This window comes from Hyaena hyaena, unplaced genomic scaffold (genome assembly GCF_003009895.1).
Source record: "Hyaena hyaena isolate Hyena2069 unplaced genomic scaffold, ASM300989v1 scaffold_372, whole genome shotgun sequence".
NCBI lineage: Eukaryota > Metazoa > Chordata > Mammalia > Carnivora > Hyaenidae > Hyaena > Hyaena hyaena.
Genome location: NW_024081004.1, coordinates 1534616 through 1551604, shown reverse-complemented (window position 1 = coordinate 1551604; position 16989 = coordinate 1534616). Strand labels below are relative to the sequence as shown.

The window sequence follows — 16989 nt, the reverse complement described above, 5'->3', positions numbered from 1 at the left end:
TGTGAAGCTAGAAGAGAGAAGTTTAAGAACTCCCAAAGTGACCCAGACAGTGAAGGGCAAAGCCAAGGTTTGACCCCATATGGGACTGACTTCAAAGCCTGCTTCCTAAATCCTGACCACTGTATTCTGCTGCTTAAGGATAATTAGATACATGTTCTTTCCTAGTACAACAATGCTTTTAGCCTGACACAGCCTAATTATTTATAATCATGTAAACAACTATGATGAAATTATACAGAAATACTGTGTATGTCTATTTGATGTCTATTTCCATATTACGCTCCTAGAATTGCTCAAGACACATGTCCATCTCTATGTACATTTCCCTCCCCTAAGGTTATAAGAATCTCTACAAGACCAATAACTGTTGAATAAAGTTTCCAAATACCTAAAGTTCTTGGTAATAGGTTAAGAATCTGTTTCTCATTTATAATACAAATTCATAGTTGTAGTTAACAATATGTAAGCACAATTGTAGCAAAGGGTAGCTACCCATCTTTTGAATGGTTCAATAATGCAAAGTACAAAAGTTGCTCATAAAAATGTATTTTTTATTTCATTAAAAAAACCCTGTCCAATACCCCTCCCCCTCTCATGCAAACAGCTCTCATGTGAGAGTCTTCAAATTTTACGCTTTTTCCATTCCGGCTCATTCTTTGTTTCCTCATCATCAGATTCAACTTGGGCAAACATGGTTTTGGGCTGAGTCCTAAAAGAAAGTTAATGAAAAGAGGAAAAATTTAGTCGGCAAGTGTTTATTAGATTAGACCTTTGCTACTTTCATCAAGTGGAAGCACATTTGGGAATCCATTATATCTCAGTTATTAAATATTAATCATTAAACTTCTGGCAAAGAGAAAGATAATGGAAATTTAATTATGTGCAAGAAAAGAGCCAAAGATTCTTTTAAAGGTTTTCTCTCTGTAGCAGACTATGTATGCTATCTTTTTCTTAAATAAAGTGAAAATGTATCAAATTCAGTACAGTCTTGCATATCCATAACCACCCTCTCCTTCAAACTCAGGCTAATTGGCATTGTCTAGGAGGCCAAACATAGTCACAGAGCAAGAATACACATGATCTGGGGTGCCTGGGTGGCTCAGGCCATTAAGCATCTGACTCTTGGTTTCAGCTCAGGTCCTGATCTCACAGTTCATGAATTCAAGCCCCTCTTCAAACTCTGCGGGTAGTGCAGAACCTGCTTAGGATTCTCTCTCCCCTTCTCTCTCTGTGCCCCTCCTCCACTCACACTGTCCTTGTCTCTCTCAAAATAAACTTTAAAAAAACAATAAAAAAATAAAATAAAATAAAAATTTAAAAGAAAAAAGAATACACATGATCTTTATTTATAGCTGTCTAGATTGTTCCTAGACTTAATAGTCCAAATATATGTGATTATGGTACACATCAACAAGAGAATGTGAGATAACAGCTTTCTTATTTAATGAGTCTAAAATAAGAGAGAAGATATATAGTAATTTGAGCACTGCCAGCAAAACTAGACAACAAAACAAATGGACACTCTCTGCACCCTGGGCACTGAAATGTCAAGCACTTTAGGATACATCACTGAGTATCGTTGCTGTAATACTGGCAAACAGTACATCAAGCAATCTTTGCATTAGGACTTTGCTTTGTAAACATACCTGGTTCAATGACTTTCCTTTTTATACCATTCACACAGAAAATAATTTCAAGAATGTGTCAAATGGTTATAATTTATGCTTCTTTTGGTCATGCTATTGCTGATTTCCTTCTAAAAACAGCTCTATCACATTAAAAGGAAATATTGAAACATTATATCTGAAGATGATATATTTTGGCTCACAACTTCATCTTGAACTCAACTCATTATATCATGGTAATTCCAGAATTTTAAAATAATGACAACAACAATTCCTTTTCTTTGACAAGTAAAAACAGGGCTAAAACCCTGCATTACTTGTTGCTGTTTTCTTATTATCCTGGGAAGAAGTATATACCACCCACATTCAAGCTCACGTTGCTCTGATGCAGGCCATGTACCAGAATTCCTCATGCAGGATAGTTACAACTCCTGTCTCTCTAATGACCCACACACCTACCTCAAGCCCAAGGTGTCCCCCCACACAATCCAGTCGGTTCAATCTCTTGTCACTTTGAGACACTTATGACATCTACAAATAAGTCACAGCTCTAACATTTCCAAAAACAGCTGTAGATTTTCAGAGGTCATGAGGTGCTGAATTACTAGAAAGCAGGACCCCTGGCCTTCCAGTATGCTACAATACGGCAACTGGGGCTCATTACATATTTCATCTTCTGGCAAAGCTGTGGACCCCTTACTTAGGTATGGACAAACCCAAACGGGTACAAATTTGTCTCATTTAAAAAATCCTTTGAATTAGATGTTTAATTTCTAAAGAGAAAAAAATAACGGTCTCATAACAATATATGGCAGTGCTTCCTAGGACCCCAGTTCAGAGTTAGCTGCAGTGAGACTTGAGTACTAAGAAATTGTAATGGTGCTTTTATTGGATATAAAAAAAAAGAAATTAAATGACAGATTACAAGAAGACTGGAGCTGAGAGCTTAAAAAGGCTATTTCAATTAAGTCACTACTCTCATATTCCACCTGCTTCCCAAAAGTATTTTTTTCAGGTTAGTAGCTAACTTGAAAGGCGTAGAATCGATGGAACTATTTCACAGGGGCCAGAAAGGGAGTAATAATTGTAAAGAGGCATGGGGAATGTTTTGTGGGGATGGAAATGTTATATCATCTTGATTGAAGTGATGATTACATAGTGCATACATTTGTTAAGACTTGAAATGGGTGCATTTTGCATTTTATTAGACATAAATTATACCTCAATAAAATGACTTATAAAGAAAATCAAAACAACTGAGTAGAAGGTGAAGAACCAATGAATGAAAGAGTAAACATAATAATACAACACTCAATTTCCTAGTGGCCAAGATAAAGAAAAAGGAAAAATATTAATTTTTCAAAGGAGGTATCTTTTTCCCCAGCACTGAACTCAGCAAAATTTAATGAGTAAATCTTTATATAAGGATCACTTAAGACTGTCCCTTTGAATAACCAGACCATGCAGTTTCCTATGTCCTCTCTAGGTATTTTAACTTAGGGGATACGAATTTGTTTGGAAGGTAGAATGGTCTCTTTGCAAAACTCCATGAAATTTAGGATTTTAAATTCCATTTTTTATTTTTTTTAAATTTTTTTATTTTTTAAATTCCATTTTTTAAAACAAATAACAGTATTGCCGGCAAAATAACCATATTATGTATGTATACGCAATATCAAATCATAACATTTAGCTTTCAAATAGCCAGGTTCTTCTTCCCCTAGTTGCCAAAATCAAGGTATAAACTGGTGCCCAAATTCTTCCAGCAGTGCTGGTTTATCACTTTGTCTTTCATTTTATTGGCCCTGGTCGGGAACACCTGAGTGAAGGAAGTAGGCTCCTTTCAACAAATGGTGCTGGCAGAATTGTACCATATGCAATAAATAAAACCGGCCTCGCCTTACATGATGCAAAAATTAACTCAAAATGGATCAAAGACCTAAACCTAAGAGCAAAAACTACAAAATACTATGGAAAAGTTTTATCACATTAGATGTGGCAATGATTTCTTTGATAAAACGCCAAAAGCAAAAGCACAAAAGAAAAACAGGTAAATTGAACTGTATCAAATTAAAAATTTCTGTGTATCAATGGACACAGCTAACAGACTGAAAAGGCAACAACCTATGAAATGGGAGAAAATATTTGCTAATCATATATTTAGTAAAGAATTAATATCTAGAATAAAGAACTACAACTCAACAATAACAACAACAACAAAAATCCAAACAACACATTTAAAAACTGGGCAAAGGAGGGGCGCCTGGGTGGCTCAGTTGGTTAAGCATCTGACTTGGAAGCATCTGAACCAGATCATGGTCTCCTGGTTCATGAGTTTGAGCCCCGTATTGGGCTCTGTACTGACAGTTCAGAACCTGGAGCCTGCTTTAGATTCTGTCTCTCTCTCTCTCTCTCTCTGCCTCTCCCCTGCTTACACTTTCTTTCTTTCTCTCTCTCTAAAATAAATATTTAAAACAATTAAAAAAAAACTGGGCAAAGGACTTGAATAGATATTTCTCCAAATAAGATAAGCAAAAGACTAACAATCACATAAAAAGATGCTCAACATCACTAATCACAGGGAAATGCAAATCAAAACCACAATAAGCCCACCTCAAACCCATTAGGATGGCTACTATCAAACAAAAAACAAACAAACAAAACCCAGAAAATAACAAGTATTGGCCAGTATGTGGAAAAACTGAGCCCTTTACACAGTGATGGTGGGAATGTAAAATGGTGCAGCCTCTAGGGAAAACAATATGGCAGTTCTTTAAAAAACTAAAAGTAAAATTACCATGTGATATAGCAATTCCACTTCAGGAAATATGACCAAAAGAATCGAAAGAAGGGTCTTAAAATGATATTTGTACACCCAAGTTCAGTGCATTATTCAGAATAGTCTGAAGGTAAGAAGCAACCTCACTGTTGTGGATAGATGAATGGGTAAACAACATGTGGTATATACACACAATGAAATATTACTCAGCCTTAAAAAGGAAAGAAATGCCGACAAATGCTACATGCATGAACCTGAGGGATATTTTGCTAAGTGAAATAGGCCAGTCACAAAAAGACAAATACTATAGAATTCCACTTCTGTGTGGTATTGAGGTAGTCATATTCTAAGATAGAATGCAGAACAGTGGTTGCCAGGACTCCGTAGAGGGGAACAGAAGAGTTGTTTAGTGAGTACAGAGTTTTAGTTTTGCAAGATGAGAAGAATTCTGGAAATTGGTTGCACAACACATGAATGTACTTAACACTACTGAAATGTACACTTTTAAAATGATTAAATTTTACTAAAATTAAAAAAAAATTTTTTTACTAAAAAAAGAAGAAAGAGCCGGACTCTTGGACTTGGGAATAAGGAAAGATGAACCCAGCTCTAGAGGAAACAGGAGGCACCGTGGAGAAGGTCTTAGCCTCTAATCTGGGGCCCTGCCTTGAGCAGTGCTCCTCAAACCATCTGTGGTGCAAGGCCAGTCTTTGTTTTCTAATTTCCAATCCCTTGCAGACAAATATACTACTTCTAAATAAATGGAAAGACTGCATGGGGCATATGGGTGGCTCAGTCGGTTAAGCGTCCGACTTCAGCTCAGGTCATGATCTCACAGTTCGTGGGTTTGAGCCCCACGTTGGGCACTGTGCTGACAGCTAGCTCAGAGTCTGGAGTCTGTTTCAGATTCTGTATCTCCCTCTCTCTCGGACCCTCCCCTGCTCATGCTGTCTTTCTCTCTCTCTCAGAAATAAATAAAACATTAAAAAAATTTTTTTAAATGAGAAGACTGCAAAGTACACATCCAAGTTTTTATTAGATTCCAAAAATATATCAACCTGCTACACAATTTTCTAAGTGCTTGCTTTCAATTCATGTGCTATCTCATGAACACCGGGCACTGGATGCCACTGAGTGGCACGTGAGGGCACCTTGCCTCCCAGGCAAAGCAGGGCTCTGAAATCAGGCTGAAAAGTAGGAATCTGACTGCTTAACATCAACTCTTGCACATGATGAGCTTCCTCCAATGTGGGAAAGTATTTCTCACCTCTGGAGAAGCCGGCCCTAGATGATGCCATAGAAGACTGGGTGCAGCATGGGGTTTGAGGCTGTACCCTCACAGGCCCACCCTTGAAGGAGCAGTCTTTACTTCTTGGGGGTTAGGTATGAGGAGGTGAAGGGAGCTGTGGACCACGGAGAGAAGTTTCCCTTGTTCCAATTCAACCTGCCCCCGACACCAACATTCTTCCAGCACAAGTCAGAGCCTTCTAAAAGAGCTACATGCTTGCTGAATAAAGACCAGGTTCTTCAAAAAAAGAGTATCTGACTTGAGTATACTACTGATCACCTCTGTCTAGTCTAGAGAATGCCAGTGTTTTATAGAAGCAAAGTGAGAGAATTATAGCTTTAAATCAGATAGCTATTCTTTCTTTTCAGCAATTTTTATCTTTAAATTTATTTCCAGTAGTTATTCTTTTGAAAAATTTTGGAAACTCATTTATGAGAAAGGCCAAAAAAAAAGTAATTCAATTTAGGATTATATAGGGCATTTAAAATGGATTTCTTCAGTCACTACTTTTTAAGACAATGAGAAACAGAGATGATTAAGCAGAGTTAGAAACAGAACCAAAAGATTTCTCCCCTGGGCAGGATGGGCTAATTTTCCCTTGGCATAGAAAACTACTATAAACATAAATCAACAGTGCCAAGCAGGAGTAAAACGACACATGAAAAAAAAAAAAAAGTTAATGGATTTGAAAATGCTTAAAAGTTGGTCCAGAAATCCCTTCCTTTAAAACCAACAGGAAACCAACAAATAAACAACAACAAAAAATACTCCAAGTTTCTCTTAACATTGCCACTGGCCATAAAAATGGATTCTTTTCTGGGCTGCTTGAAGAAACGGAATGTGTACACTGATTTTAACACAGACTCTGTTGAGTGCTTCCCTAAGGAAGAGGAGAAGAAACCAAACCAAATGGGCAAGGGACACATGGCAGGATCTCAGGAAATACAAATATAAATAAATAATGGGCAAGAAATATTATCCCACCACCTTGAGAAAGCATTTCCATTACCGACCCATTACCTGTGTTCTATTAAATCAGTTCCTCCAGGATTCTATACTTCTTTTCTCAAGAGACAGGAAATTGTCAACTCAAACCTCTAGCATAAAATGCTATGGCAGATTTATGTCACTTGCTCAAAACAAAAGCCTATAAAGAGGCTGACTTGAAGATAAAGGAGGTAAGGGGAACATTCCATTCAGCCAAAGGTATAATTACTCCAGATGCTCAACAGGTTGGTGGGGACACGCTAAGCTTCACTGAGCCCCAGCAGAGTAACCCCCCTTACTGAGATCAGCATTATCCAGGCCACCTACTTTACTGGTTTGTGGGCCACACATACCCATTTTTCTAAGTATTAAATGAAAACTTAAGCTTACAAGAAGGCTGATGTAAAACTCGTGCTTTCCAATTTGATTAACTCACTTGGTGAACAGTAAACATTTTTCACTTGACTATATATGTCAACTTGTTTATTAGCCTTACCAAGACAAGGAGAACAGATTACATATCAACATGGTTATAATTACTAACCATTAAATAAACTCATCAGAGAGGGGCTGAAAGGTTTTTTTGTTTTAACTTCAGTGAACTCTGCATTTGCTAATAGTTAATATTTCATGAAGCAAATATAAAAGCTTAAGCAACTGTCTCTCGAATCTATAAATTCTGATTAGATGATACTTTGTTCTGAATAATTTTCCCCTTGGGACATTTTTAAAAACTGAATTGTCGGGGCGCCTGGGTGGCTTAGTCGGTTGAGCGTCCGACTTTCACTTGGGTCATGATCTCGCGGTTCGTGGGTTCGAGCCCTGCATCGGGCTCTATGCTGACTGCCAGCTCAGAGCCTGGAGCCTATTTCAGAGTCTATATCTCCCTCTCTCTCTGACCCTCCCCTGCTCGCGTTGTCTCACTCTCTCTCTCTCCTAGAAATAAAAAACAAAACAAACAACAAAAAAAACTGAATTGTCGAACTTATTTGTACGAAGTGAGTCTTTTCCAGCAACTGTGTGCTAACAGAAAAATGTCAGAAGCCCAATGAAAACTGAATCCCACCTTTGGTGTTTCTACCCAGAGGAATTTTGTATAGAACAGTCAGATTCCCCCTGCAATACTCTATGAGGGCATTTCTGGGGGACACTGTGTGAGAGATGTGAACTGTCCACAGGGCTGTCCTTTCTCTTCTGACTAAGCTCCAATCTAGGCCTTCTATGCTCCCTTTCTAGTGCTCAGGCCACAGAAGAACCTCAGAATGTTTTCAACTGCAATAGCAAGTCCACAGGTCACATTCTTGTTGATTGCAGATATTCTCCTCATATGAATCATTCAAAGCGAGCTCTAGGGTCAGAGAATGAGTATGAGGGGAAATCACTCGTAATATTTAGTCATCAGTATGTGAGTAGAAACCACAAGCTTTTTTGGCTCAGGGCCCATTGTTTATTATGAAGGAAAACCTCAAAGCCAAAGTCAATTATAGCCATGACTTGACAATCTGACACACTTATTAACCCTGTTAGAATGAATACAGTCCAGATGAACTGTGACCCGGTCATCACAATTGCAGAATTATTAAGATTAAATAAAGGGCCTGACCAAAAGATTCCACTTGAAATGGTCCCTTCTTTCTGGTGAAGAGCTAATCAAAGATAATTTTTTTTTAAATGTTAGGGATGCATAAGAAGATGAGAAGCAACAAGATGTTTCTAGATAAAGAATGTTCTATTTTCTTCAAAAACTGAACACATAATATTTTGGAAACTACATAAACATATCGCAGGCTCATTAAATAGGGTGCACTAACTCATAATGCCGGGCGTGTGAGTTCAAAGATGAGTGAGGGTGGGAAAAGGGACAACTGTAAAGCCTGTGGCAACTAGAAACAAAAAGAAATTGAGGAAAAGGAAAACAGAACTCTCTAAAATCACCACTACCTGTCTTGTCACCAAATAGTTAAACAAGTCAGAGCGAGAAAATCTTTGAAGAGTACGCAGGCCTGAAGGCACCCAGGTGTCATCAGTACTCTCTTCAGGCTCAGTTCACAGCTGGGCGTTACTGAAGCCCTGCTCTCTTCATTCCCCGTGGGGGAAACAGCCTCAGTGAGTGTAAGTAAAGTGTGGAGGGAGCACAACACCTCAGAACTTCTGATTCTTAGTCTAGTGTTCAGCTCTGCCATGCTGACTCACACGATAGTCTATTCAGCTTCACTTATTACTCAATTTTTTAAATAACTATTGGTTCCTTTGTGATGAGAAGCAGTACACCATAGCTGTCAAAAGCAGAAGCTTGACTCTGAAGCCAGACTGTCTGTGTTCAAATCCCAATTCTGCCACCTGCTACCTGTGTGGCTTCAGTCAAGTTATAAGCTTCAACTTCCTCATCTATAACGTGGGAACAATGATACCACTTACTTCATAAAGATGTTGTGAAGATTAAATGAATATATATAAAGTTCTTACACAAGCCTGGCATGGTGTAAGTATAATAAATATGTCACTATTATTACACCTTTTGCTTTGACTATCAGGTGTTCCTCAGTTCATATAAAAAGTATGTTTTCAGGGCTCCTGGGTGGCTCAGTTGAGCGTGCAACTTCAGCTCAGGTCATGATCTCGCGGTTTCTGAGTTTGAGCCCCACATTGGGTTCTGTGCTGACAGCTCAGAGCCTCAGCCTGCTTTGAATTCTGTGTCTCCCTCTCTCTCTGCCCTTCCCTCACTCGCGCTCTGATTCTCTATCAAAAATAAACATTAAAAATTTTTTAAAAGTATGTTTTCAAAAAGTTGTATGTAGAATGTATTTGGTAAAATAATGTATATATTAAATATACTGCAACAGCTTGCTATTTAAAACATAGTGGGGGGGCGCCTGGGTGGCTCAGTTGGTTAAACGTCCGACTTCATCTCAGATCATGATCTCATGGTTCGTGGGTTAGGGCTCTGTGCTGACAGCTAGCTCAGAGCCTGTAGCTTGCTTCAGATTCTGTGTCTCCCACTCTCTCTGACCCTCCCCTGCTCATGCTGTCTCTCTCTCTCTCTCAAAAATAAATAAAATATTGAAAACAAAAAAAAAAAACAACAAAAAAAAAACCCCAATAAAACATAGTGGGGAAGATTATTTGGTTATCTGTCTTCATTATAAACCTCTATAATTAGAATAATCTACTGTGTACATTTGAATTATCTAAGGGTGAATCATTTATGGTTTATTTTAAATAATTACCTTTGTATTATTACTGAATTTTAGTGTGCAAAATAATCACCTGAGAAACTTCTTAAGATGCAGATTTCCAACTCCAAGCCCACAAAGTCCAATTGAGTTGTGAGGTGCAGTCTAGAAACCTGTACTTTTAACCACCTACCCTCACCCTTGACACTGACACAAGGCAGTCTACAAAACGACTCTGAGAAATGCTGGCCTGTATACAGGAATATGGTGGACAGGGACAATCAGTTACCTAAATATAACTCGGGGGAAAAAGTTATATTTCCCTCTGTGGGTTTATGTCTCTTCCTGACACAATAATATATAAACCTTTACTCACTTAAAGAATGACCTCTTTAAATATTGCCTAATGATTTAACATGACTTTAAATGGCTCCTTTATGGATGGGGATGATATTTTAATACACACACATATTCATGTATCCTGTATCTGACATGACATGCACACTGAAAATTCAATCGACCGAACCAGCAATAATGGCAGCTTCTCTGGCAAGAGAAATGACCATGGCTGACAGAGCTGTCAGACTGGCAGGCTACTGGCCAGGGTCCAGGCTCCCACGCACGTCCATCCCTGTCTGATGTGTAAGCTAATAGCATTCTGGATCTATATCCTGCCCACTCTCCAGCCAGCTCCTCCCCCTCCCTCCAGCCACTTCTTTTAACAAGAAACTGTAACTGAATCTGGCCACGTGTGGCTGAACAAGAGGCCTCTGTGATCCTGCTGTATTTTAAAACTTCCATGGCTATAACACTGCTAGCGCCAGGAATGAAACCCAAATACTCAATCGATAAAGGTAAAGTGCTCAAAGATTCTTTGTGATCACCAGTGGAGAACAAAGGTTTGTATATATCATGTGCAAGCCGGGAGATTTATGTAATGTCTAATTGTGCTCTTCTGTGATAAAGGCAGATACAGTAAATCTTCATTTCATCACTGACAGAAGTCAATTGCAGCGAAGAAAAACAACCAGACACACATTCTCAATTACAGTGACCTTTACAAAAAGATCCTTTTAAATATTAGCTTCCCTTCGAACACTTTGCCACTTGGCAGTAAACACTATACTCTAGCAGGTGAACACAGGAGAAATAGCACTTGCAATTCTGGCTAACGAATCACATGCCACAGACAGTGCCATGAACTTAGTTAGCATGCAATAAACGGAAGGTGACAAAATTGGGTGGAAGGAAGGAGATGGGAGCAAAACACAGCAGCAGAAGGGTATATATTAAGAGAGAGCACAGTCCTCTGAAAAGCTCATTAGATTGGGGATCGAGAGAGCTGAAGTGCGGCTCCAGCTACAATCACTGTCGACTGCAAGCTTCAGTCTCCTCACATGTGAGGTAAAAGACATGAGCTGATCTCCCCACTTTGCAGAGCTAATATTTAAACTAGCACATTATTCAACTGTAAATATAACTAAGTCACCTACAATGCAGGAAAATATCATTTGTTAATGGTCACCAAAAAACAAAAAGAATTGATGCTTCAATTAATTCTATTTAAAGCTAAAAATCTGGATGAAGAATTTCCCAAGAAAATACTAATCACTGAGCAGACTTGGAAGAGTAGGAAAATCCCAATAGAGTATTTATCAAGAGGGGATGGAAAAGAAAGTGAGAAATTAAGAAGATACTACTTAACTTCCCCTCCACAAAGCACCTGGGTTTCATAGTTTCACAGGTGAATTTTATCAACTCTTTACAGACTAGGTAGATTTAATGGTATTCAAAACAGTCTGAGAGTATATATAAAAAAATCATACAAAATTTTTATGAAGTCAGTCTGACACATGACAAAGAATAAACCATAACTATGTTAGGGCCATACCAAAGATGCAAATATAATTCAATATTAGGAAATTCAGTAATATAATTCATCATATTTGTTGATCAAAGTAGAAAAGTCATATGATCACTTCCACAGAAATACAATAAACAAATCCAATAAAACTCAGCATCTATTTCAGATAAACATACCTCTGGTCTTTGTATAGTATTTTCTTTGCATAGATGCTCTTACCTTGGATATCTACATGGCTTACTTCCCCATTTTATTCAAGTCAAAAATCACTTAGCAGAGGTTTTACCCTGATCTCCTTAGCTAAAATATAGCACACTTTTCTCCCCCCAGGTACTCTACATGCCCTTATCTCTATTTTAGTTTTATTCTTTGCACTACCATCTAAAACTTATGGATTTATTTATTGGCTGTCTCTGCCTATTTGAATAAAGACTATTGTATCCTCATACCTAGAACAGTACCTGATATATTATAGGTGTTCAATAAATCTTTATTGAATAAATAAATAGAAGAGAAAGATGGATTCATCCTTAATGTCTTAAATGTGTTGGTTTTCATAAGTTATGCTTCATGAAGAAATATCATTATTAGAAGTAATAAATGAATTCAGTAAAGTTTCAGGGTACAAAATCAATCCCCAGGAGTTGGTAGTGTTTCTATTCACTAATAAATAAAGTACCAGAAAGAGAAATTAAGAAATTAAGAAAATAACACCACTTACAATTGCACCAAAAATAATAATATACCTAGAAACAAACTTAACCAAAGAGGTGAAAGACTATACTCTGAAAACTATAGAACACTGATGAAAGAAATTGAAGATGACACAAACAAATGCAAAGATGTTCCATGTTCATGGATTAGAAGAACAAACATTATTAAAATGTCCATATTACTCAAAACAATCTACAAATTCAATGCAATCCCTATCAAAATACCAACAATATTTCCTACAAATCTAGAACAAATAATCTTAAAATTTGTATGGAACCACAAAGACCCTGAGTATCCAAAGCAATCCTGAGAAAAAAGAGCAAAAATAGAGGTATCAGAATACCAGATCTTAGTAAGCTGTAGTAATCAAAACAGTTTGGTACTGGCGCAAAAACAGACACATAGTTCAATGGAACAGAATAGAGATCCCAGAAATAAACCCACACTTCAATGCTTAATTAATCTAGGACACAGGAGGCAAGAATATATGGTGGGGAAAAGACAGCATCTTCAATACATGGTGCTGGGGAAACTGGACAGCTACAGGCAAAAAAAAAAAAAAGAAAAAGAAATTGGACCACTTTCTTCATACCATACACACACACATAAAAAAAACCCTCAAAATGGATTAAAGACCTAGAAGAAAGCACAAGGCAGTAATTTCTATAACATTGGCTGTAACATTTTTCTAGATATGTCTTCTGAGGCAAGGGAAACCAAAGCAAAAATAAACAAGTGGGACTCCATCAAAATAAAACGTTTCTGCACAGCAAAGGAAACCATCAACAAAACTAAATGACCACCTACTGAATAGAAGCTATTTGCAAATGACCTATCATATAAAGGGTTAATATTTAAAATATATAAAGAACTTATACAATTCAACACCAACCCCTCCCCCACACAATCTGATTAAAGAATGGGCAGAGGATCTGAATAGACATTTTTCCAAAGAAGACATACAGATGGCCAACAGACTAATCACCAGGGACAAACTGATGGATGTCAGAGGGGAGGGGTGGGGGGTTGGGAAAAATGGGTGAAGGGGAGTGAACAGGCTTCCAGTTGTAGAATGAATAAGTCACCAGAATAAAAGGCACAGCATATGGAGTATAGTCAATGATACTGCAAGAGTGATGTAACAGGACAAGTGGTAGCTACACTTGTGGTGAAAATGGCCTAATGTATTCATCTGTCAAATCACTAAGCTGCACACCTGAAAGTAATGTAACATTGTGTCATCTAAACTCAAATTTAAAAAAATTTAATTAAAAAAAGTAAATTTAAAAAATTATAAAGGATGAGGCAAACTTATCATTATTTGCATATGATATACTTTTATGCCTAGAAACCACAAGCGAATGGAATGAAAAATTATTAAAAGCAACAGAAAAAAACATGGTAAGTAGCTGTATATAAAATACCTATATATACATTAATAATACATACATATTTGTATGACCACACAGCATTCCCATATACAAAGGAGTCATAAATTGAGCAGAAGAAAAGATTCTTTTTACAATGGTACATAAAGATAAACTAACTAGACACAAAATTAAATGTGGCAGATCTATATAAAGAAAACTTAAAAATACTACTGAGAGATAAAGAGATGTGACTAAATAGAAAGACAGACCCTGCTCTTGGTTTAAAAGAATCAATACTGTAAAACTCCATCTAAAGTAATACATACATATAGCTCATTTCCAATAAAAATATCACCAAGATTTGAGGTAGGGGGAGGTGTTTCCTAGATAACTTAAAGTCAAGGACACCTGTAAAAATAGAAAAATTTTACTAAGAAGAATAATGAGAACAGGAAGTCCTACAACAATGAAAACAGTTTGGTACTGCTACTTGAAAAGACCAATTAAAGTCTGATCTCCCTTTGCTGCAGGCGTAGAGTGGCTAAAATGAACAAATCAGGAGACTACAGATGCTGGCGAGGATGTGGAGAAACAGGCACCCTCCTACACTCTTGGTAGGAATATAAACTGGTGCACCCCTCTGGAAAACAGTGTGGAGGTGCCTTACAAAATTAACAATAGAACTCCCCTATGACCCAGCAATAGCACAGCTAGGAATTTACCCAAGGGATACAGGAAGTGCTGATGCATAGGGGCACATGTACCCCAATGTTCATAGCAGCACTTTCAATAATAGCCAAATCATGGAAAGAGCTAAATGTCCATCAACTGACAAATGGATTAAGAAGATGTGGTTTGGGGCGCCTGGGTGGCTTAGTCGGTTAAGCGTCCGACTTTCGTTTAGGTCATGATCTCACGGTTCATGGGTTCCAGCCCCGTGTCGGGCTCTGTGCTGACTGCCAGCTCAGAGCCTGGAGCCTGCTTCGGATTCTGTGTCTTCCTCTCTCTCTGTCCCTCCCCTGCTCACGCTGTCTCTCTCTCTCTCTCCTAGAAATAAATAAAATATATATATATATAAAAAGAAGATGTGGTTTATCTATACAATGGAATACTACATGGCAATGAGAAAGAATGACATCTGGCCATTTGTAGCAACGTGGATGGAACTCGAGGGTGTTATGTTAAGCAAAATAAGTCAGGCAGAGAAAGACAAGATACCACATGTTTTCACTTATAAGTGGATCAGGAGAAACTTAACAGAGGACCATGGGGGAGGATAAGGGGAAAAAATAGTTGGGGAGAGGGAGGGAGGCAAACCATGAGAGACTCTTGAATACTAAGAACAAACTGAGGGCTGATGGGGGTGGGGGGGACAGGAAGGGGGGTGATGGGCATGGAGAAGGGCACTTGTTGGGATGAGCACTGGGTGTTATATGGAAACCAACTTGACAATAAACTATGAAAGAAAAAAAAAGAAAGAAAAAGACCAATTAATAGAACAGAAGAGAGAGCCCAGAAATTGGCTAAAATTCATATACAGTGTGTATAATGATGTGATTTCAAATCAATGAGGACAACTAGATCATTCAACTAAAAATTGTTACAGCAACTGGCAAACCAAGAGGAAAAAATTAAATTGGAGCACTACTGTGGTAGGCTGAAAAATGGTCCCTCCTGAAAAAGCCACCTTAAATCTCTGGAAGCTGTGACTATTACCTTATTTGGAAAAAAAGGTCTTTGCAGATGTGATTAAGGACTTTAAGATGAAGAGATGAGGGGCACCTGGGTGGCTTAGTCGGTTAAGCGTCCGACTTTCGACTTTCGCTTAGGTCATGATCTCGCTGTTTGTGGGTTTGAGCCCCGCGTCGGGCTCTGTGCTGACTGCCAGCTCAGAGCCTGGATCCTGTTTCAGAGTCTGTCACTCCCTCTCTCTCTGACCCTCCCCTGCTCACGCTGTCTCTCTCTCTCTCTCCTAGAAATAAATAAATAAATAAAAAAACATTAAAAAAAAAAAGATGAAGAGATGATCCTGGATTATGTTGGGTAGGCCACAATGACATCATAGGTATCCTTGCAAGAGAGAAGAGGAGACCAACACAAAGCACAAGGCATTGTCAAGATGGAGACTGGGGCAATGTGGCTACAAGCCCAGCTAGCAGGCAACCTCCAGAAGCTCGCAGAGGCAGGGAACAAAATTTCCCCTAGGGCCTCTGTATGGAATGCAGCTCTGGTGACACCCTGATTTCAGACTTCTGGCCTCCAGAACTGTGAGAGAATTAACTTTTGTTTTTCAGGCTACAAAGTTTGTCGTAATTTGTTACAGTGGCCACAGCAAACAAATATACTTTCCTTACTCTCTTCACTAAAATAATCTCAGGTGAATAGATATTTAACTCTAAAAAATAATTTAAAAAGAGATATGAAATAGAAAGACGGGAGAATCTGAAGAATTATCTTGGATAGGGAGGCCTTCCTAGCTAAAACAAAACCCAAGAAGGAAAAACTTGCTAAATCTGACTACATTAAAATAAATTTGAGGGGCGCCTGGGTGGCTCAGTCGCTTAAGTGTCTGACTTTGGCTCAGGTCATGATCTCATGGTTTGTGGGTTCAAGCCCCGCGTCGGGCTCTGTGCTGACAGCTGTCTTCAGATTCTGTATCTCCCTCTCTCTCTGACCCTCCCCTGCTCATGCTCTCTCTCTCTCAAAAATAAATTAAAAAAAAAAATTAAAAAATTAAAATAAATTTGATAGCACACTGCTCCAAATAGGTTTGTGTATGTTTATACAAAAAGTAAATTACTGAGGTATCTCCATAAATGTTGAAATAATACTGACCACTGATTATTAGGTGATATTGACAATGTATAATTTACAGGAAGGTGTCAAAGATTTTACTTACTATTGAAGAGAATGAGACACTGAGAAGATAACTTTTAGCACCTACTGGATAGTAAGTCCTTGCTAGAACCAAGGCCAGGGAGCTGGCCTTAGAATTCCCAGGTTATTGTTCTAACTTTTAATGGCTGATTACTTTAATGAAGCATCTAACTTTAATATCATATGTAATTTTCATGTCTGAGAGTTTAGGTAATACATGTACACAATGAACAAACTTTCCGGCAGTGCTAATGGGCAGACTATGGAACTTGGAAGGCACCTTTCACTTTCACAACACATACCCCCATTCCT

The 16989-nt window shown here is 38.1% G+C and overlaps 1 protein-coding gene across 1 annotated transcript in view; it reads right to left on the bottom strand.

Moving 5' to 3' along the window:
• Positions 1–530: 530 nt before the first annotated feature.
• The window catches only part of WDR70 (WD repeat domain 70), a 290059-nt gene continuing 273600 nt past the window's right edge, over positions 531–16989 (bottom strand). Inside the window, exon 18 of the mRNA XM_039250525.1 lies at positions 531–709. Coding sequence (XP_039106456.1) covers positions 622–709 — 88 coding nt within the window. The 3' untranslated portion in view covers positions 531–621. The remainder of the gene's footprint in view (positions 710–16989) is intronic.